The sequence below is a fragment of the Tetrahymena thermophila genome (genome assembly GCF_000189635.1).
Source record: "Tetrahymena thermophila SB210 genomic scaffold scf_8254470, whole genome shotgun sequence".
Classification (NCBI taxonomy): domain Eukaryota; phylum Ciliophora; class Oligohymenophorea; order Hymenostomatida; family Tetrahymenidae; genus Tetrahymena; species Tetrahymena thermophila.
The window spans coordinates 1035547-1057337 of record NW_002476246.1 but is presented as its reverse complement, the minus strand read 5'-3'; the positions used below and the strand labels follow the sequence as shown (position 1 = coordinate 1057337).

At 22.5% G+C, this 21791-nt stretch overlaps 7 protein-coding genes across 7 annotated transcripts; 5 read left to right on the top strand and 2 right to left on the bottom strand. All coding sequences in view use genetic code 6, as the record gives it.

Moving 5' to 3' along the window:
- Positions 1-1382: 1382 nt before the first annotated feature.
- Positions 1383-1819, top strand: TTHERM_000429839 (transmembrane protein, putative; the record flags this gene model as incomplete). The annotated part of the gene is made up of 2 exons (XM_012799454.1): positions 1383-1521; positions 1590-1819. The coding sequence occupies 2 exons, from the start codon at positions 1383-1385 to the stop codon at positions 1817-1819; spliced, it is 369 nt and encodes a 122-aa protein (XP_012654908.1).
- A 1820-nt stretch (positions 1820-3639) lies between these two features.
- TTHERM_00429850 (hypothetical protein) lies at positions 3640-4857 on the top strand (the record flags this gene model as incomplete). The annotated part of the gene is made up of 1 exon (XM_001011309.1): positions 3640-4857. The coding sequence occupies one exon, from the start codon at positions 3640-3642 to the stop codon at positions 4855-4857; it is 1218 nt and encodes a 405-aa protein (XP_001011309.1).
- Positions 4858-7104: 2247 nt separating this feature from the next.
- Positions 7105-7462, top strand: TTHERM_00429860 (hypothetical protein; the record flags this gene model as incomplete). Its single annotated transcript, XM_001011310.2, has 3 exons — positions 7105-7203; positions 7263-7352; positions 7421-7462. The coding sequence occupies 3 exons, from the start codon at positions 7105-7107 to the stop codon at positions 7460-7462; spliced, it is 231 nt and encodes a 76-aa protein (XP_001011310.2).
- Positions 7463-9040: 1578 nt separating this feature from the next.
- Positions 9041-12609, top strand: TTHERM_00429870 (kinesin motor catalytic domain protein; the record flags this gene model as incomplete). The annotated part of the gene is made up of 9 exons (XM_001011311.1): positions 9041-9083; positions 9174-9245; positions 9341-10046; positions 10193-10339; positions 10419-10473; positions 10534-10856; positions 10924-12151; positions 12221-12384; positions 12456-12609. 9 exons carry the CDS (start codon positions 9041-9043, stop codon positions 12607-12609), a joined length of 2892 nt encoding a protein of 963 aa, XP_001011311.1.
- Positions 12610-13610: 1001 nt separating this feature from the next.
- On the bottom strand, positions 13611-14704 carry TTHERM_00429880 (autophagy-related protein; the record flags this gene model as incomplete). The annotated part of the gene is made up of 6 exons (XM_001011312.3): positions 13611-13724; positions 13781-13919; positions 13978-14178; positions 14237-14313; positions 14369-14481; positions 14608-14704. 6 exons carry the CDS (start codon positions 14702-14704, stop codon positions 13611-13613), a joined length of 741 nt encoding a protein of 246 aa, XP_001011312.2.
- Positions 14705-15990: 1286 nt separating this feature from the next.
- On the bottom strand, positions 15991-17103 carry TTHERM_00429890 (nucleoplasmin protein; the record flags this gene model as incomplete). Its single annotated transcript, XM_001011313.3, has 1 exon — positions 15991-17103. The coding sequence occupies one exon, from the start codon at positions 17101-17103 to the stop codon at positions 15991-15993; it is 1113 nt and encodes a 370-aa protein (XP_001011313.3).
- A 2009-nt stretch (positions 17104-19112) lies between these two features.
- TTHERM_00429910 (choline-phosphate cytidylyltransferase) lies at positions 19113-20516 on the top strand (the record flags this gene model as incomplete). Its single annotated transcript, XM_001011315.1, has 1 exon — positions 19113-20516. The coding sequence occupies one exon, from the start codon at positions 19113-19115 to the stop codon at positions 20514-20516; it is 1404 nt and encodes a 467-aa protein (XP_001011315.1).
- Positions 20517-21791: the final 1275 nt, after the last annotated feature.

The following is a 21791-nucleotide window of genomic DNA, read 5'->3' as shown; positions in this document are numbered from 1 at the left end:
ATTAATTATTCTACCTATTTAATTTCTTTTGTTATTTTCACTTTCTTCTTAATATTTTAAATAACAAAAATTTATAAATTATGTAATATCACTAACAAAGTCTATTTTCTTAAAAAAAGCTTATCCATCGATCCATTCATATATTTTTATATACCCACAAACACTATACACACAAATATACTAACAAAATGACAAACATACATATATACATACATACATACATTTTAGCAAGGAAACAAGCAAAGAAATTTTTGTGGTATTGTCTCTTCTAATGAACTACTATTACTAACTAATACCTATTTAATTAGTTAAAATCTTGTAAACTTTTTATATAAATATTTTTACTTGATAATCAATCCAATTGAATAACAAAATATATATTTACTTACTATATGAATTAATAAGCATAATTTTATAACTAATTTATTTTCACCTTAAATTGTAATTCAAATTATAAATTCACCTCAAATAAAAAAGCAAAATTAACCTACTAATTTATTTTTTTGTATATTTTTTAACTATCAAGCTTTCAAATTAAATATGTTCCTATCTTTCTATTTATTTATTTAAAATATCATAACTTATTTAAAACTCCTTGCCTTATTTTATTGTACTGATGCTAAATTTTTCTAAAATGTAAAAAATGAGAAGCAAAATAATTATTTTACAAGCAAAAAATGTAATTCATAAATAAATCAACATTTTTATTAAAAAATGATAATATTGTTTAATACAAACAACAAATTAGATTACTTTAAATTAATTAAAATCTAAGTCTATGAAAGAAGGTAATTTAAATTAAGCCTTCAAACAAATAAATAGCTAAAAAATGCAATTTAAATCCATCTATTAAATACTAAATATACCTAGAATGCAATTACATGATACAGTTAGTTGTTGAGAGCCTGCAAATATTTTTGTATTAATTAATATTTTGGAAAAGTAAAGCATGAAAAATAATTAAATTTTACTGAACATTTATTCAAAAAGAGGAGGATTTAAAAACATATACATTTTCTAATTTTTTCATAAGCAATCTATTCTAAATATCCTCTCTTATTGATTTATTAAATATTTCATTATTTCAACTAAATTACACAATTTAAATATTCAAATAGATAAATATATAAAAATCAAAAATTTATCTAACTTTCAATTGATAATTTTGAAATAGTGAAGCTTTGACTAAAAATTCAAAATGATTGTTTTACTTCATTTATTCTCTACATTAACTATTTTGTCTTATTATATTTTTATCCAGAAAGGAGAAAAAACGAATGTCCCTGGATGGATGAAAATATTTTGAAAACCTAGAAATAAGTTTAAGTAATAGTTGAAATATTTTTGAAGAAAATTAATTTTTTATTTATTGATTTATTTAAATGTATTTTGTTTAAAATATTTTTTTAATATTTGTCAATACTAATAAAAAATACTTCTTACTTTGCATGCAAGTTATAAAAAACAAAAAAGTAAAGAATAAATCAATAAATAAAGAAGTGCTATGTACTAAACTAAGTAGTAATTTGATTCAATAATATATTTTATTGTTAAAATTATCTCAAAAAACAAACATTTATCAAGTATAGTTTAATTTAAACAGATGAAATCTAAATATTAAAAACTAATCACAATCTTTGCATTTCGGAGATGGAAGGAGATCCTAAATCTTTCAAATTCATTTTTTTAAAAACAAATGAAATTTATAATTTATGTTATAAAATATTCTATTTTGTAATATTTATTTTATGCCTTCTATTACAAATTGATTGTTACAAAAATAAATTCCCTTTATTTTTAATCTTAAATTTATAATTGAAATATTCAAAAATTTTTTTATTTGAAATTGACTTTAATTTTGTTTTTACTAGTAATCTAAAAATAAATAAATAAATAATTACTTAGCTATTTTTACATATCTAAATTACACCACTATTGTGACTAAATTAATACTATTAACATTTTTAAATAATTAATTAATTAGTTATTTAATTTATGTTGTCTAAAAGATTTTTTCAACAAAAAGTTAATCTAAGCAAAATAAATATCTTGAAAATCTATCTAAATTCTAAGTTTAAGGAAAATTTATTTATTAATTTAAATATTTATATTTTTTAAATATTATTTCTAAACTTTATCAAATTTTTTATTAATTTTGTTAATTTTTTTTTTTTAAATTATTTCAGAATTCCTTATTTTTTCAAAAATCGTAAATTTTATAATAAAAAATGACAGGTAAATAATAGAGTATGATCATTGGAGTTTTTAAATTAGCATGAAATTGTTTTATTTTTTTTAATCATTTTGTTTGTTGCACTTCTTGAAATTAATTTGTATTGACTGATTTTTGTTTAAAAAAGTATTTGGAATAACATACAATTTTGATTTGCTCAGAGTCTGCTTGAACATACTAGAAGAGTAAATCTTGTAAAAATAATATTTTAAATATTATTTTAGAAATACTTAATTAAACGAGATTAAAATAAATACAAAAAATTTATCAATATCTATCTATCAAACATCAAATAAATAAATTTATTACTCATTTTCAGAATTTTTTAGTTTGTTTTTATAAGATAGATAGATAGATAGATAGATAGATAGATAGATTCAGTATATATTTATATAACTTAAATTCAAATTTTCAAGAATAAAAATAGATAAATATATATGCATTTGCTTTAATAATTTTCATACTGTTAAGATAACTTATTTAAAAATTAACTTTTTATAAATCAAAAATTTTTATCAATTTGTCTGTTTTATAATAAAGATTAATAATATAAATATCTATACTATGTTTGTTACACTATAAATAGACAAAGAATCTGAAACTAATTGTTTAATATCTTGTAAAGCATATGTATATAATATAAATTAGTAAACAAATATTTTTTATAGCTTATATTTAAAACTAGAGTTATTTCTATTGTGTTATTAATGAATTTATTTAATAAATATATGAATGCTCACTCACTAATATTTTACATTTTTAAAGCTAGTTGACTCTATTAAATTAAATGAAAAGGGTGAGCTCTTTTAAAAAATAAACAAAAAATATTAATCTTTTTAAGAATCTATTAATTAATTGATTAATAAATAATTAAGTAATTAATTTATTTATTTGAATTAAATGTTTGTTTATTTGTTTTACATCAAAAAGTGTTAATTTCAAAATGTAAATAAAAGTAAAAAAAAATTTATAACAAAAAGTAAAATGAATGACATATTATCAAATTTCTTATTTGAGTTGCTCTATCTATATCATAAAAAAATAATTATTAAATAGTGAGGTTATTTAGTTATTTATTAGGTTTATTAATAAAAATCTTTAAAAAAGATAGAAAAATTGATGAAATAGATATCTTATAAATTATTTTAACAATTTATATAATTTTATTCTTAGTTTGAATAAAGAGTTTACATTTACTGAAGAAAAAATAGTAAGTAATCTAACCAACCAAGAATATAGTAATTCCCTAGTACTTTAATCAACACTACTTTAACTATGCTTTTAAACAATAAGCAAAGTTAAATTGATCATTAATTAATTAATTAATCAAATATTTAGTTAAATAATAACTAACTTAATAAAAACTAAAAAAAACACTCAATTAATTAACCAATAATTATTTAAAAATGCAATTAAAAAACTCTTCTGTGTTTTAATCAAATAGTAAAGCAGTATTTGGAAATGCGCTTCAGATTACCTTAAGAAACTAAGAATAAAGAACTGAATTTGGCAGTGATTAAGTTTAGTTAATCTCAAATCAATTTCATACTCCTCGAAGTCTTTTTTACTAGTCTCATCATATAGAATAATAGTAACAACAACTAGGATACTAATACAGTTAAAGGGAATTATAGAAATCTCCGCAAATATTTAATGATAGAATTTTTGAGGAATAGCTTCTGTTCAGCTAACCTAATAAGCCCTCAACACATTTAAGAAAACAGTAGTAAATTAACCCAGAAGTACCTTAAAAAAGCTAGAGCTAATAAAGGAAATAAAATAAAATAAATAACAATGATGATTTATTTATAGATTTAAACTAGATTCATAAAGATTTCTCTACTTAGTTTTTTGGAGATGAAAATTAAAAAAATAATAATCCCAGAAGAAGCTTACCTTCTTGTGGCTACCCAAACTTAGAAGCTTCTTTATCTCCTTTTAGTAATTCAAATTAGTATTCTTGTAACAATTAAGAAAATATATTTGATTACAGAATTTAAAATAGTAATAAGCATTCAATTTTTATAAGCTAAAGTGTCAACTCAGTAAAATACAAACCATTTGATTTGCTTGAGGAATGTAAAAATTAGCCTCAACATATTTATTCAAATTCACCTGCCCATAAGATTTATGATTAATTCAATTAGCATCAAAGAAATAATTCAAATCAAAATACACCAACTAGAAGAGAGTTAAAGCCTCGCTCAAATGAAGATGTGTTAAATATGTGTAAAAATAATTTAGATAAAGAAAATAAAACAAGCAACTAATTAGATAAATAAGAGCAGAAAGCTCAGAATTAAATTAACTCAAAAAGTAGAGCCCGGAATATTAACTTTTCATCTTTTATAAATGATATTTAGAATTCTTTTAATTAAGATTCATCTCAACAAAATTAAGTAAATGAAAAAACTGAATTAAATTAACAAAATTCAAGTTAATTAATTTAAAGCTCACAAAATCCCAAGCCATACAGTAACTCAGTTAATCATTCACCTCAAATTAAAAATGGCTCTTAAAAATCGATTTTAAAGCCTCCAAAAGAGAAAATTTTAGATTTCTTTAATGAATTGGTGGATGTTACTAAAAGTCCCCAAAATAAAAAAGTCACTTTTACTCTCTGATAAAGTCAAATTAAAAAAACCTAAAAATATGCCAAAAAGTTATTTTATAAAAGTAAAAGAATTATTTATTTATTTATTAATTTATTATGCTTGATACAAAAATCTGAATAATATTATAAATTTGTGTTTTTCTATCTCGCTCTCTAAACTAAACTGCAGAAAAGCAGTATCCAAACTAATAACTTCAAATTAAAATAAATTTCAAATTTTAAAAATGATTTTATTAACTACTTAAAAAAATACTTATTTATTTTCTTTCGAATTTGAACCTAATTATTTTATATTAAACAATAAAATCTAATAGATTTTAATTATTTTAAAAATTATATATTAAATTGAGTCAGTTTATTTGTAAAATCTTAATGATGTCATTCATATTCATCAAAAAAATATTCAAACATTTTTCTAATAAATATAAATTTTATTTTTTTTTCCCTTTTTCTTTATTTATTTGTTTATTTCATAATTTATTGGTTAACTTTACCTCATTGTTTTTTCTTAATTTTTTGTTTGTTATTTATTTATTTATTTATTTTGTTTTATCAAAATTAGTTGGAGAGTTAATTATTGAATAGTTTCTTATTATTAGCTTATTTGTGTATAAAATTTAAGCAATTACAATACGAATTTAATTTTTGGAAAAGTTTTTATATAGAGAATAAAATTTCTTTTGCAAATTAAAAAAGAATAATTGATTTTTAAATTTGACAAGAAAAGTAAGTAAGCAAAAATAAAGAAAGAATTAATTAATTAATTGATTAATTAACAATTGCAAATTTAACCCTATCAATTATATTTATATTACATTTGTGTATTTTTTAATTGAAAATATTTCTGAAAAATTAATAAATTAGTTTTTTTATTTTTGATAAATAAAAACAAATAACTATAAAATAAAATGAATTTCAGGGAAATAGAAAATGTATCTTTATTTTGCAATGACTGAGTTAATAATTTTTTTTTTTTCGTTAAAAGTTTATTTATTCAAAAGAAACTGACTACTAACATGAGTAAATCTGTCTGGAATTCAAGTATTAATTATAAAATTGATTAATTATGTATAAAGTTTATTTGTTACATTTTTATTTAAGTTATGCTAAAATCAATGATGAAACAGCAAAAAAATTAGGAGATTAAATTTCACAATATTAAAAGTTGAAAAAAATAGCTCTTCACTTAAGGTTATTTACATTATATTTTATTTATTTATTTATTTGTTTATTAAAATGATAGAATCTAAAATATAAATTTACTTAACTTAGGACTACTTATCTTGGCGATATGGATTTGAACAACATACTTGTTGGGATTTAGAAATGCTCACTTATTCAAAATTTAAAGCTAGAATTAGTGTAAATAGTTAGTTGGTCTATTTATTAACAATCTATTAAAATATCAATTAAAAGCTATAATAGAATAACCTCAGAAGGTGCTAAATAAATAGGAAAAGCTTTGTCCTTATTGAAAAACTTAAAGAACTTGCAAATCGAATTAGAGTAAAAATTTCTGATAAAATTTATTGAGGCTCATTAATTTAAATTTATCACTAATTGGCTCATATCTTAAAATTTAAATTTATCAGAAATTGATTGTTTAATTGAAACATATCTTTAATTAAAAAGTTAAAACTAAATTGATGAGCATGGAATAAGCTAATTTTTGTATGGATTATAACAGTGTTAAGAATTAACTGAAATAAGTCTTTCACTAAAGTAAGCATTTTTTAAATAATAATTATTTTTCATAAAATCATTTTCTCTAAATAAAAGCGAAAATAAAATAAAATCCTAAAACACATCGTTTTTTACTAATTAAATTGAGAAATTAATGAATTTGAAAACCTTCAAATTTTAGATAAAGTAAAATTTATTTTTTTTATTAATAACTTTTTAGCTTTTCTATTAATATGATTCATTCATTTATAAATTCATACTATAAATGCATGATTATAGTTTGAGTATTGAAAATAAAATTAGATTTTTAGATTTTCAATAATAAAATTTTTAAAAAAATATTTTTTTAGGTAATTTATTTAAAAATTTTAATTTAACAAATAAAATATGATAATTTTAACTTGAATATTTTTAACAATGATAAATCAAATATTGCACTTTATATTGAACATAATAATTATTTAATGGTTGAGGAATTATATATATTATTATAATTTATTTATTTATTTGTTAATATAATTCAATTTAGATTTTTGAAATTATGCTTAATTCTTTATAAAAATATAAATTTAAGATGCAATCATTCTGGATTAATAGGTTTGTAGGATTTAAGTGGATTAGGAAAAGCTTTAGCTTAATCAGAAAGTATTTAGTTTGTAACTTTAGATTTGAGGTAATATTAAATAAACTTCAACTAAAATGTCTTATTTAAACTTATTGAATTTCTATTAGCGCTAATGGCATAAATAATTAAATATTGAGTTCCCTAAGTTTAGAGTTATGCAAAATGATAAATCTTAAAGCCTTGAAGATAGATTTAAAGTATACATAATTTATATTTAATATTTATTAATCAAAAAATTTCATATTTTCTCCTTTATTTTAATTAGCGAAAATTAGCTGACTTAATTAACCTTAGGGGAAGTGTTTGAAAGATGCTACAATTTGGAATCATTTAAAATTATAGCAATGTAATTAATTTATAAAAAATACAATTATTTAACAATAAATTTTGATGGCAATAAATTTAATAATTTAATCATTTTCTCTGCCTTATTTTGTTTAAAATTTTTTTGACATTAAATTCAAATCTAATACTGCCAAAGTTTTATTTGACAAGATAATTTACTTACTTACTAATAATTTATAATTTCTAGAGAAAACTAAATAGACGCCCCTGGCATTGTTTCTTTTTGTTAGTCTTTATAAAAATGTCAATCTCTTAAAATTCTAGATTTTGATTTGTGGTAAAGTTTAACCTTTTTAAATTATTTTAAGAATAAATTCAACTTATAAAAACGAAGTTATAATCAAATTACTAACGAAGGTTTCAGCTAATTAGCAGATACTATATTCGACTTAAAGAATCTCACTGTCTTAAAATTATTTTTAGCGTGAATATTTTTTTATTATCTTATTTATCAAATTGAATAAATCAATTTTCATTTTAAAAAGATATAATTTTAACGACTAATTTGACGAACATTTCCTCAAAAAGAAATTTATCAAGAAGAATAATCTAGTCAAGTAGACTCTAGCTGTTTTTGGATATGCTTGATCTTTTAAAGGAAAATTTTTACTAAAAATTAAATATTTATTTACATTAGTAGTTCTTTCATAAAAAGTCTTTACTTAATTATTGTGAATAATACTAATATATATATATTCTGGTAAATAATAATTATATAAGTTTAATTTCTGTTGATTCATTCATTCATTCATTAATAAATCAATACTTAATACTTGATTCTTTGTGATATGTTCTGATCTTATTAGTTCTAATTAGAATATTCCATAACTAATTGTTGAATCACTTTTATTATTTAATTAAGTAAACCAGTAATAAATTATTTTTGTAAAAGTTAAAAAATATTTTTAAATCCCAATTATTTCAAATAAATGTTTGATGTAAAATTTGATGAGAATATTTTGAATTTTATATGTGAAAAACTAAACAGAAAAATAGATAAATAGTATTAATGAGTGAGCTAGTGATTTATTTTGTGAATGATTATACTTTTAATTTAAAAGTATTAAATCAATATTTGATTTTTTATCTAAATCACCCATTCATTCATTAATTTATTTAAAAACTTTATTAGAAATATTGTGAATGAAATTATTCGATTTAGTTTTGATTAATTATGTTTTTGCCTGTTAAATAATCCTTTGCAAATCTTATGTAATTTAAATTAAATCTCAAATGGTCATTTATTAATCATTCAAAAAAAATATTATGAATGAATAATTTGAGATTGATAAATAATTAATTAATTAACATTATCTTTTCAATATATTTAACAAAAAGATTTACAAATCAAAGAAACAAACTAAAGCGCTTACTTAATAAATAAGGAAATATACAAAGCAAAATTCAATTGCGTATCATTAAAAGACACAATAGCTGTTTGGGTCATTCATTAGCAGGGAAAAAAAGTTATTCATTAGAGATTTTCAATAATTATTGGATATCTGAGCTATTAGTTAAGCATCTAAAAGTGTGAATATAAATGCTGAGAAAGCAAATTAACAACATCCTTTAAAATCAACAAAGTAGGATAATTAATTACAACAAGCTTTGAATTATATTTTAATAGAAGCTAATTGAATCAGCTTTGTATTAAGTTATATTTTTAAAAATAGTTGCTAGGACTGAATACGATGAAAGTCCTTAGAATGTACAAATTTAGTAGTTGGACTCATTTGATTCGTAGAGTAAATTGTTTCTTTATATATATATATATATATTTTGAAAATAACTATGAATAATTAATTTTGAATTTTATGTTAAACAAAATATTTTTAAAAAGACAGTGGCCGACTTGAATACGATTCAGAAAGGTACTAGCAAGTTGATAACGTGGTAGATTAAGGCAATTAAAATAACAACAAAAAGAAGCAGACAAAAAAGAGCTCTCTCCTTTAAAACATGGAAAAAATGGAATAAAAAAGACAAGAAAGGAGAGAAAAGATGAACTAAATGAAGCAATAAAAATTGGAAAAGGAATAAATGAACAAAGAAAGCAATAGAAATGTCGATATTGACTTTGAAATGCTCATTGAGTAAGAGAGACTTAACTTCAGTTTATAGCATGTGCCTATTTCAAACAATAGGCTGAGCGTAATAGTTAGGAAAAGACCTTTGTTTTCAAAAGAAGAAGAGGAAGGTGAACTAGATTCTATATCATGTTCAAATCCTATCATCAGAGTTCATGAACCTAAATATAAAGTAGATGGTATTACAAAATATGTAGAGAACCAAGACTTCTAGTTTGATAACGCATTCTCTGAAAAAGAGTCAACTGAAGATGTTTACAAGTATTCCTTACAACCACTGATTAAATGCATATTTGAACACGGAGTTGTTACATGTTTCGCTTACGGATAGACAGGTAGTGGTAAAACATTCACTATGAGAGGACTTCAGTAGCACTATATAAATGACATATTCAGCATCATTCAGAAAAATCACTAATTCTAATTGATTATGAGTTACTTTGAAATCTACGGTGGCAAGTAAGTAGTTTGTTTTTAAATACAACAATTATAAAATTTGAATTAAAACCTAAAAACTGAATTATAAACACTTATTGATTGATTCTTTTGTTTGAAATAAACAAATTAATTAACTAATGATAATTAAATTAATTAATTAATTGTAGGTGTTTTGATCTATTAAATGAAAGAAACTAATTGAATATTTTGGAAGATAAAAATAACAATGTTTAAATTCAAAATTTGATTGAAAAACCAGTAAGAGATTAGCTAGAGATGATTGAAATTATTGAATAGGCCGCAATAATTAGAACGTAATTCATTAATTTAACAATCAATAAAAAAATAATTCTTTTAAAATATATTTATTTGAATCGAAATTAATTTATTTAGAACTCATGCAACTGAAGCAAATGAAGAATCATCTCGTTCTCATGCAATTTGTTAAGTAAGAAGAATATAATTAAATTTAAATACTGACAAATGAAAAATAAAATAAAATAAATAGATTGTTGTTAAAGACACCAATGGATCCACTCGTGGTAAGTTAATTATGGTTGATTTAGCAGGAAGTGAAAGAGCCCAAGATTGCTAGAGTAATTCTAAGCAAAGGAGAGTTGAAGGAGCTAATATTAACTAGAGTCTTTTGGCTCTGAAAGAATGCATCAGAGCTATGGATTCTGGTGCTTAGCATGTGCCTTTTAGAGGATCAAAGCTGACTCTGGTACTAAGAGACTCTTTTTTAAGCAAACAATCAAATTCTCATATCATTATGTTTGCTTGCATATCACCTGGTTCTAGCTCATCTGATCACACAGTGAATACTTTAAGGTAGCAAAATTTTAATATACAATATATAAAATTTTATTTAGGATTTAAATTATAAATTAATTATTAGATATGCTGATAGACTAAAAGAAAGCAACGGTATTAAATAAGATGTGATTAAAATTATCGAAGAATAATCAAAAGCAAAAAAAAAGAAATAGAATTATTAATCATCATAATAATAAATGGCTTCTGCTCCTTAGGCGGCTGCACAAAAAAAAAAAGAAAAAGAAAAAGAAGAAAATGACTCAAACAAGAAAAACTAAAATGCACCACCTGTAAAAAATTTGAAAGGTGAAAACAAAAACAAAGAAGAGAGATAATATGATCACACATAATATTTAATGAACAATGCCAAAAATAAAGAAAATATGCAAAGTGTTGACAATATTCCTTCGATAGGTTATTAGGATAAACCAAGTTAGTAGGAAAAAAAGCTGAATGCATAACAAGCTAAGTCTTCTTAAATTTAAAAAATACCTCCTATTTAGCAGTCTGTGTAATAAATTGAATAAGCTTCAACACAGAATAGTACTTAATAGGTTGTTTCTTCAACATCTGTAAGCTCTTCTGCCTCAGCACTAGCACAACTTCATAGAGAGAAGAGAGATGAAAGACCTTAAACATAATAAAAAAGACAAAGTTCTATAGGAAAAAAGAATGCTAATTAAACTGATACTAGTAATCAAAATTTGAACAATCTTTTATAGTAAAAGATTTTAAATACTGATGCTTCTCTTGCTACCAATCATAATCATGATCATTTATCAGGAGTTGATCAAAATAAGGCTTTAAGCTTAAAATAACTAAAATAGATATCTCAGTCCAACCCTGTTACTACTCAAAACAATCAAGGTCAGTAAATTAGGATTAATTCAGCTCATCCTAGCAATAACAATAACTCATAAAACAATAACACAAGAGATGATAACAATAACTCTTTCAATCAACTCCCTAAAAAAGGTCATAATAATTAATAGCAAAAGAAAACTCAGCAAAACATGGATAACATATCTACAATTAATAACAAAAATAATAGAGATTCTTCTGCTAACCATAACAGTAGACACAACAGCAGTAGCAATAACAACAATAACTAAATAAACAATAACAATTTTAACCAAAACTTGAATGACAAGAGTTTAAATGACCACATCCTACAAAAAAATAAAGAAGTTTAAGAAAACATAGAAAAAGCTTAACAGCATCAAATAGAATAAAAAACTAAAGATTTAATTCTCTAACAAATTAAAGAAAAACAAGAAGACATGTTTTCTTCTCACATGTCTGCAATTAAAGTAAATAAATAATATTTTGTTTTATTTATGCAATTATTTTAATTAAATATTTGTTATTTAATATTTTAGGAGGATGCTAATCTGCTTTCATTAGAGAGTGGGCTTTTAACTGATTGCTAAAAAGATGGATTTATGGATTGTGATATTGATAGCTATGTGAAAAAATTTGAATCAATAGTTTCTAAAAAACTCCTCATGTACAACTTGCTTCAATAAAAAATGGATACTTTAAAGTAATCTCATTTATTTATTTATTTATTTTTTCATATGAAACAATTTAAAAAAATTTTTTAATATAAATTAGAAAAATGAGAAATGAGTACAACAACAAATATTCTTTGAACTAAATTAACAATAATCATCATGAAAAAAATCAATAGTAATAATAAGCTAAATAAATTGAAGATCCTAATAAAAAGAGGTAATCATTTCTTTTGAAGAAAAAAATAGAAAATTGAAGTAATAAAACAGACTGAATGAAGTATTACCAAAGAAAAAATAAAACAAACTTGATTTTTCAAGACAATTAAAAATGCATAAAAAGAAATATCTATCTATCTATCTTTCTAATTAATTTAATTAAAATAAATAGACTTAATTAAAAAATAATTAATTAATTAATTACAAAATTTAATAAAATGTATTATAAAATCTTATAAAAACTAAATAAATCTTCTGTAAAATCTATTATTCTTTTATAAATTTGTAGTATTTTACTCATTTCTTCTTTATTTACATCAAATCTAAAAGCTTTAAATAAAAAATTTATTTTTAAATCAATTAAAAAAATAAATAATTTTGCTCTAAAACCAATAAAAATTATTGTTTAAAATTTTCAAAACTTATAGATTTGCATCTCAATCTCAGCATTTTTTTAATTTTTAGAAATTTCTAACGAAATATATTCAAATAAGCTATAGCTTTCTAACTAAAGGTGGAATTAACTTTATTGAAATGCTTCAAAAATCAAAAAAAACTATTTTTAAAAAGACTTAACTTGAAAAAGTATTTTTTAAAATGCATTAAAATTCCATATTTTTTCGGAGTAATTTAACAATTTCATTAAAATTAGTTTAGGATATTTATCCCTCCTCTTAAACTCATTTAAAAATCTTAATAATGTTTGTAATTAATTAATTTAGTGCATTTTACTAGGTTTCAATATCTATAAAATAAAAGAGCTAATTAAAAACTAATGCTTCATTAGTTTTTAGAATAAATATATTTAAAGAAAGTTATTAAAGAATAATAAATAGTTAATTAATAAATTAAATTAGAATAATAAAATATTTTAATAAGGTTAATTAATAAGGATAAAGAAAACTTTAAATAAAATGATTCATTTAAAAATAAAACTAACTATTAATATTTATTTAATTTAAAATTAAATTAATATTTTTAATTTAAATTGTTAAAATAAAATACAATAATTTATTTAATTAATTTTTTTAATTTTTAATCATCTTTAAGCAGGTCTCTGAGCTTATCCTTATCCTTAGCCCTAAGCAGCATTTGGATCGGCTACTCCAGACATGAATTAGAAAACAATTAAACCAATGACAATATACCAGAACTATTTTTATATTATTTTTTTAAAAATATTTCTCTAAAAATAATAAAAAAAAATACGTTATTTTTCAAGAAACCCATGATTCCTCCTTCTTACTCAGGCTATTATTGTTGTTGTTCTTGATTTTGATTTTATCCTTGTTAATTTCCTTGGTTTGGTTTTTGCTTAGTATTAGTTTTAGGAGGTTGATAGTGAGAGCTTTATTAATAATACAAGTAGATATTAGAATTAATAAAATTATAATAGAAAGTTTTACGATAAAGATTGGGTAGTCTTGGTGATGTAAACTTTGAAATCTTCATCAATGTCTTTATCGTCTGTGGTTACTGATTTCTTCTTATTTTTTTTTTCATCGATATTTTTCACCAAATAAGAAAAAGAATTAATATTTCCATCCTCATCAACATTTATTTCTACTACTTCCTTAAATTATTTGTTTGGGAAGCTCTAAACCAAGCTAAAGGTTATTAAAAAGGGAGTTTAAAAATGAATAACTTTATCTATTTAAAATTTACTCAACTGTTGTTAACAACTCAGGCTATTCTGGGTACTTTTAAGAAACTAACTTAAGTTGAAGATACCTGGTGCTGTTCTATTTAATTTAATAAATAAATAGAATCAAATATTTGAATTTAATGCTTATTTACATTTGCCTAAGAAATAACTTCTCTAGGAATTAATTGGAGATTATCAGTAATAATATATCCACTTCCCAATTTTATATTTAATTCAATGCTTGCGATCTTTTCCCATTTTTCATCTGTTTATTAATTCAAAAAATTTACTCTTTTAATTCATAATGTAATTTGATAAATAATTTGTTAATTTATGCTTATTATTCATCTTCTTTGCTTATTTATTAGTAATTAGTTTATTTGCTGTTTACCTAAACCTAAAGATAAGTTAGCTAACAAGTCATACTTCTCGTCCTATGCAGATACAATGGAAATTGCTAATGCTAATAATAAAATATTTCTAAACATTTTTAAATGTGTGCTATTTAGCTTTAAGTTTATTTTTAATTAATATCAAAATATATCAATCAGATTTTGAAATAAAAAACCAATACATTCAAAGATTTATCTCAAATAAATAGTTAACTTTTTGATTCTTTTGCAAAAATCTAAACACTTTGCTTCCAAATAATAAATACACTTTTATTTAAAGTCATTCTTAAATTAATTCACCAACACTATGTAAATGAAATCAAAATAAAGTAAAATCTTCTTATTTATTTTTTGTGCATTTTCTTTTTAATTACTTTTAAATTTATGAAAATTAAAAAATTCAATTTTTATTATTTTTTTTTTTACATAGATTATTTTTTATAATAAATTAACTTAAATCTATATCTAAATTTAATCTAATTCATATTTCTAATATAAAATTTAATTTCATCAATATATAAAATGTAAAAATTTAAATAAAAAGAATAATCAAATTATTTAATTTGTAAAATTTTTTGATAATAAAATTTTATATTTTATTAATTTTAATGCTAAATTAATTTTTTATATTTTAAAATTATAGTGAATATAATTTCTGACTATATTAATTAACTTTTGTATAATAACATATTTTATGTTTGAATAAGAAATAACAAAAATTTTTTATAAATATATTAAGAAATCAATATATATTTTCACATATTAGGATCGATTACGAATTTTTAAGTATTATTCACCTTAGATTTATTTAAAACAAATTATAAATTTTAAATAAAATATTACATTTTTATTTATTGAATATTATCTAAGTAAGATCAGAATATTTTAATTTTAATTATTAAAACATATATTTAAAAAATATTCATAAACTAGGTATTAAGATAAGATAGTTAAGCTAATAATAACAACTTAGATATAAGTATATTTGAAATATATCAAATAAAATCAGTTTTTATCTATTAAATTATTTATTTACTTATTGCGTATCATTTGCTAGTAGAAATAATTATTTATTTATTTATTGCTAAATCGTATATTTTTTTTATTATTGAGAATCAAAATTAAAAGATATATTTCATAAAATAATTAAAAAAAATAAGGTAATAAAAATCTAATTTGTAATAATAGTAATATTTTTATTTATTTATTTATTTATTTATTTATCTTTCAGCATATTTATTTTAGATTACTAAAAATACATACGCATACAATTTATTTGATGTGGTGCGCTACATAAAATAATTATTACAAAAAATAATTATAATCTAATATTGATAGACTTATTAGATTTAATCACGTATTTTCACTCAACTCAACTCAACTCAGTTCTTTTTGTGAGCATTTTTGTTGTGTTGATTTTTATTTTGATGGTGTTAATTCTTGTTGTGATGTTATTAGTTGTTGTTGTGTTGCTTGTTTTGATGTTAGTTTTGCTTGTTTTGATGTTATTAGTGATTTTGCTTGTTTTAGTTATTGTGTTGTTGCTTGTTTTGGTTTTATTGTTATTGTTGGGGCTTTCCTTATTGTTGGTTGTTTTGCTTTTGGTTTTAGTTTTATTATTAAGGCTTTTAGTTTTAGTTTTAAGGCTTGTTAACAGCTTAGTTGTTGTTGGCCTTGGCCTTCTTATTCAAGTCTTAGTGTTATTCAGCACCAGTTCTCTTTAACATTTAAGATAAAGTTCCATTTTCATTGTCAGAGTCAGAAACATCGTCATCGATATCATTACCTTCTTCTTCATCATCGAAATCTTCTTCGTCATCGTCTTCTTCATCATCATCTTCCATATCAATATCCATATCATCATCGTCTTCATCATCTTCATCACTTTACAAAGCTTCCTTAGCCTTGGCAGCAGCAGCAGCCTTTAAGGCTAAAGTTTCTTGAAGGGAAGGTTGCTTCTTTGCTTCAGCAGCCTTGGCAGCAGGTTCAGCCTTCTTTTGAACTTCAGCTGGCTTTTTAGTGGCAGCAGCAGCTTATTGTTAGGCAGCTGGCTTCTTAGCAGCTTCCTTTTGGAGTTGTTGCTTAGGCTTTTCTTCTTCTTCCTCTTCATCGTCATCTTCATCATCTTCTCCTTCGAGTTCTTCATCTTCTTCGTCGTCGAATTCTTCTTCGCCATAAGGATAATCATCATAAAGATCTTCTTCATCATGATCAGGTTCGAAATAACCACTCAAGTGAACTTCAGCTTCTCCTTTAACACCGAAAGTGACTTCTTGGTCGTTTCTAAAATAGAGATCGAGAGTAGTGTGTTCAACTTTACCCTAGGTCAAGTGAGTAATGACGAATTCCTTTCCATCAACTTTGGCAAAGACGGAAGCTTGAGCTCCGGCCTTAGTATTTAAACCCAAAGCAACATTGGAAAGATGCAAAATAGCGTGGTCTTCAGATTCGAACTTGTGATCGTTACCTTTCTTAACAGTGCAACCCCAGAACATTTTACTTGCTTTATAACTTTAAAGATTCTTAATTTATTTTTGTATTTTTATTTTAATACCTTAGTATTTTATTGTTAATTTATATATTAATTTATTCTTTCAGAGACTTGGCTTCCCTTTTTATAACAATTCTTATTTCAAAGAAACTCCCTAAATCAGATAGAAGCAGATCTATTATATTTTTAATATCCCCTTTTCATAGCTGAGCTATTTGGTGGCTTCGCTGATCTTTCTACTCCAAGAGAGAAATTTATTTAATGACGGGTAAGTAATACTCCATATTTATACGCAATTTACTGAATTTCATTGCCTTTTTTAAGAAATTAAATACATTTCAAAAATGCGAGATAAAATATATACAAAGGTGAATTAATTCTACTAAATATTTGACTAAATACTTCTCAATTTAATAAATCCTACTAACTTCTTTTTAAGATTTATTGGAAACGAGCGGATAATTTTTAAGAATGAAGTTAAAAGCTAAACCAATAAAATTTTCAGATCTAAATAAAATAAATTAAAAAAATTAACTAATCACATAGAGCAAAAAAAAAAGGGGGATCCAACCTACTATTTTCTCTTTAAAAATAGATTTTTTATCTCGGTATAAATCTAATGCATAAAAGTAAAATTATTGAAACGCATACTTATGGTCAAGCAAAAATAAGAATCCTTCCTTCATCATAATTGATATAATATTTACTATCATAAACAAGTTTTAACAATACTTTGTCTTTTTAGAGAAGAATATTCTATGAAATACTAGACACAAAATAAAAATATTAAAGAATACTGTCTAATTAATTAATTAATTAGTTAACATATCAAAAGTTAATCAAGCAATAAAATAAAGTTATCTCTTTAAAATTACTCCTTATTTAATTTCCTTTGTTATTTAATAATTAAGGCTCCATTCAAATTTTATTCAAATTTGTTAATAGATTAATTAAGTAATTAAAAATAATAGTCATATATCAATATATCCATTTAATATTTTATAGCAACATATTCAAATAAATTATTTTTTTTCTCAAAATTAAGGGTTTGTTTGTTTTTAAATAAAATTAAAAAATAAGGAGGGAGGTAGTGATTGAAAATTAATCTAGATTTATTTTTCCAAAATATTATAAGATGGGTAAAAAATTATTTCTGAAACGCGACTTACAAGATTAAACAGGTGTCATTTTATTTCATTTAAAACTATACAAAATAATAATTATAATTTTAAGTATTGATTTAATAAATATTCAAAAAATAACTAAAACTTTTATTTTAAATTGAAATAAATTATTGAATAAAATATTTAAATTGTAATAATTATAAAATAAATAAAAATTTAATATCTTCATTTAACTAATTTTTCTAAGATGCTTACAAGAAAGCAAGCTAATTTGGGAGTTTCTATTTTTATCTTGAAAGATTCTGTAAAAATATTTGAGTAAAAAATTGTATTTGATTTAATTTTTTATTTTTTGTTATGCCGTCAAAATCTTTACAGAGCTATTCTAGAAATCAAATAGAAAGTGCGTGTGATTTATTCCTGATGTGTCGAAACAACAAATATTATCTATTTTTAACAATATCTGAATTTCTTTAGCAGCTTAAATATCTTTTAATTTCTATTTAGCATATTTAAGAAAATTTAAATCAAAATAAGAGTAAAAAGTTTGTTTCCCTTTCCTTTTGGGGTTTGGTATATGTTTTTTCTGAATTAAATGGCAGATTTTTATAGTTTATTATTCTTTCTTAATTTCTTTTGCCATTTTTTTAAGCAAAATTCGTGGAAAAAAATAATTGCAATATTTTATTTCAATTAATTTTTAATCAGATTCAATTTTTGTTGGTAACTGGATCCATCCTTAATTATCAGCATAAAACTATAAAAAGAAAGAGTTTTATTGTATCTTATAAACAATTATTTTGCAAATTAATAAAACTAAAAAATAGTTGAATAGTTTATTTATTAAATAAGGTAAAGCAATAAATATAACAAACCTTTAATTGTTGAAATGGAATAGGAAAACACCACATTATTTGCTGTTATGCTCAACTAGATTGTTAAGCAGAACCGTTTCCATGATGAATCATTCTTGGAAAAATTGAAATTAGTTTGCTTGAATTCTTAAAATGATGAAATACTTAAGAAAGCAGATATAGCCTTTTCAAAACTCTACGAATTCATAGAGTCATCCTTCAAGACTCTTAAGATCACTGAAGAGAACAAAGCTTTAGTTGCTCCCCTCTAACAACCTAAAGTTCATCGTCTCTACGTAGATGGTGTCTTTGATTTGACTCACTCAGGTCACTTCAATGCTATTCGTTAAGCTAAGTAGCTTTGTGAAATTTTAGTTTTAGGTGTTGTTTCCACTGAAGAAGTTATTAAGCGTAAAGGTCCTCCCGTTTTGACTTATGAAGAACGTGTTGGAATTGCCCGTGCATGCAAATGGGTTGATGAAATCTATGAGAATGCCCCTTATGACCCAAGCATCGAACTTCTTGACAAGCTTAACTGCAGTCATGTTGCTCATGGAGACGATCTTATATTGCTTCCTGATGGAACTGATTCCTATTAAGCTTTCCGTAATGTTAATCGTTTCTTAACATTTAAGAGAACTGAAGGTATTTCAACAACAGATATCGTTGGTCGTTTGCTCCTTTTAACTAAAACTGAACCCAACTTAGCCATGTAAAAGATTCGTAAAATGAGTGGTGACGGTGCTCACGTAATTGCCAGTAAAATCAATGAAATTAATGATCATCACGAAACCCAATCTATCTAGTAAACTCAAGAACATGAAGTCGATGAAAAGACAGCCCACAAAGTAAAACTTCTTAACACTACTAAGAGAATCCGTTAATTCAGTCATGGTTTAAAAGAACCTCAACCTGGTTAAAAAATAGTATATATTGATGGTTCTTATGACATGATTCATATTGGTCACATCTCAACTCTCTAAAAAGCCAAGGAATTAGGATATTTAATTGTAGGTTTACACGACGATGATGTTATATCTGAAAAGAAAGGCAGACATTATCCTCTCCTCAATCTTTAAGAAAGAGTACTTAGTGTTCTAGCTCTTAAGTATGTAGATGAAGTTGTCATTGGTGCACCTTGGAAGGTAACTAAGGCTATGATCGACTAATTCAAAATCGATCTAGTTGTTTCAGGTTCTATTGACAAACATGAATTCCCTCCCACAGAACATGAAGATGATCCCTATGAAATTCCCAAATAATTAGGAAAGTTCAGCGTAATACCCTCCACTTATGAAATTACAACTGATAAAATTATTGAAAGAATCCTCCATAATAGAAAGAACTTCTTAGACATATACAATATTAAAAATAAAAAGTAGGATCAATATTATAAGCAAAAGGAAGAAAAGAAAGGTGAAGACGTATAAGAAATTTGAAAAAATAGAAGCAGCAAGCAAGCAAATTAATTAATTAATTAATCAAATACAATTTAAAATTTTAAATAATAAATAATTATATTTTTAATGTTGATTATTTTTAACAAGAAAGTAAATAATTGGATTTTTTTGTGTATTTTTGGATAAATTTATTTCAACTTAAAAATTAATTAAATGGTTTACTTTTGTTATTTTGACTTGAAATATTTTATTTTATATTACATTGATGTGTTAATTAAAAACAAATAATATTCAAATTATATTTTTTAATTTTTATTAGATAGATTTCTTATTTTTACTTAGAAAAAATAAAATTTGTTTATCATATTTATTTTTTCTATGGTAAATAAAAAAAATATTTTTAAAATTTTAAATTAAAAAATAAACCCATACAGCTAGCAAAAATTTTATTATTTATTTGAGTATACAAATTTATTTAATACAGTAAATAAAATTTTTGTATGTTTTGTCAATATTTGAGATTATTTTAATATTTAAATTTAAAATTAAAGGGAATAAAGTTTAGTTTCAGTTTATTTTTTTATAAATAAAATCCATTTAACAAAATCATTTATTACTTTTATATAAAGCAAGCCAACAGAAAAAATTATAAGGAATAGTAAGTAATCAATTGATAAATATATTAAAAAAGAGATACATAGCAAAAACCTTTTTAATCGTAATAGTTAAATTTTAACCTAATTTTATGGATATCCTCATAATTCTTAAATTTTAATCGATTTTATACAGTATTAAGTTAGAAATTTGAGTAGATTTTGTACTTTGTTTTTAGAAAATTCTAAATTTTTGACAGATTAGAAATACTAATACTTTTTTGATCAAAGTAAATTAAAAACTGAAACAAAAAGCTTATTTATTCAGAAGATCAAATAAAAGCTATTTTTTCTATATTCAAAACCTACCTGATAACCATAAATAGGTTAAAACAAATAAATAAATGAAAAAAAACAAAACAAAACAAAAATAGAAAAAATTAATAAATAAAAATGAGAAATTTATTAAAATTAGGAAATAAATTTGGATCTGTGTAATAGTAACAATTAAAACATACTAATAATATGATTTCTTTAAAGATTTAGCAAACTCCTTTGCTAGATTAGTAGCTTAGAGATAAATTAATCACAGTATCAGAACTTGCAAATAATAGGTTTCCATACTATTTTAAAAACAATTTAATAAATTCAGAGAACACTCTATACAAAATATCTGGAAATGGTTTTTTTGATGCATTTTATGCAGCGTACTGTTTACACG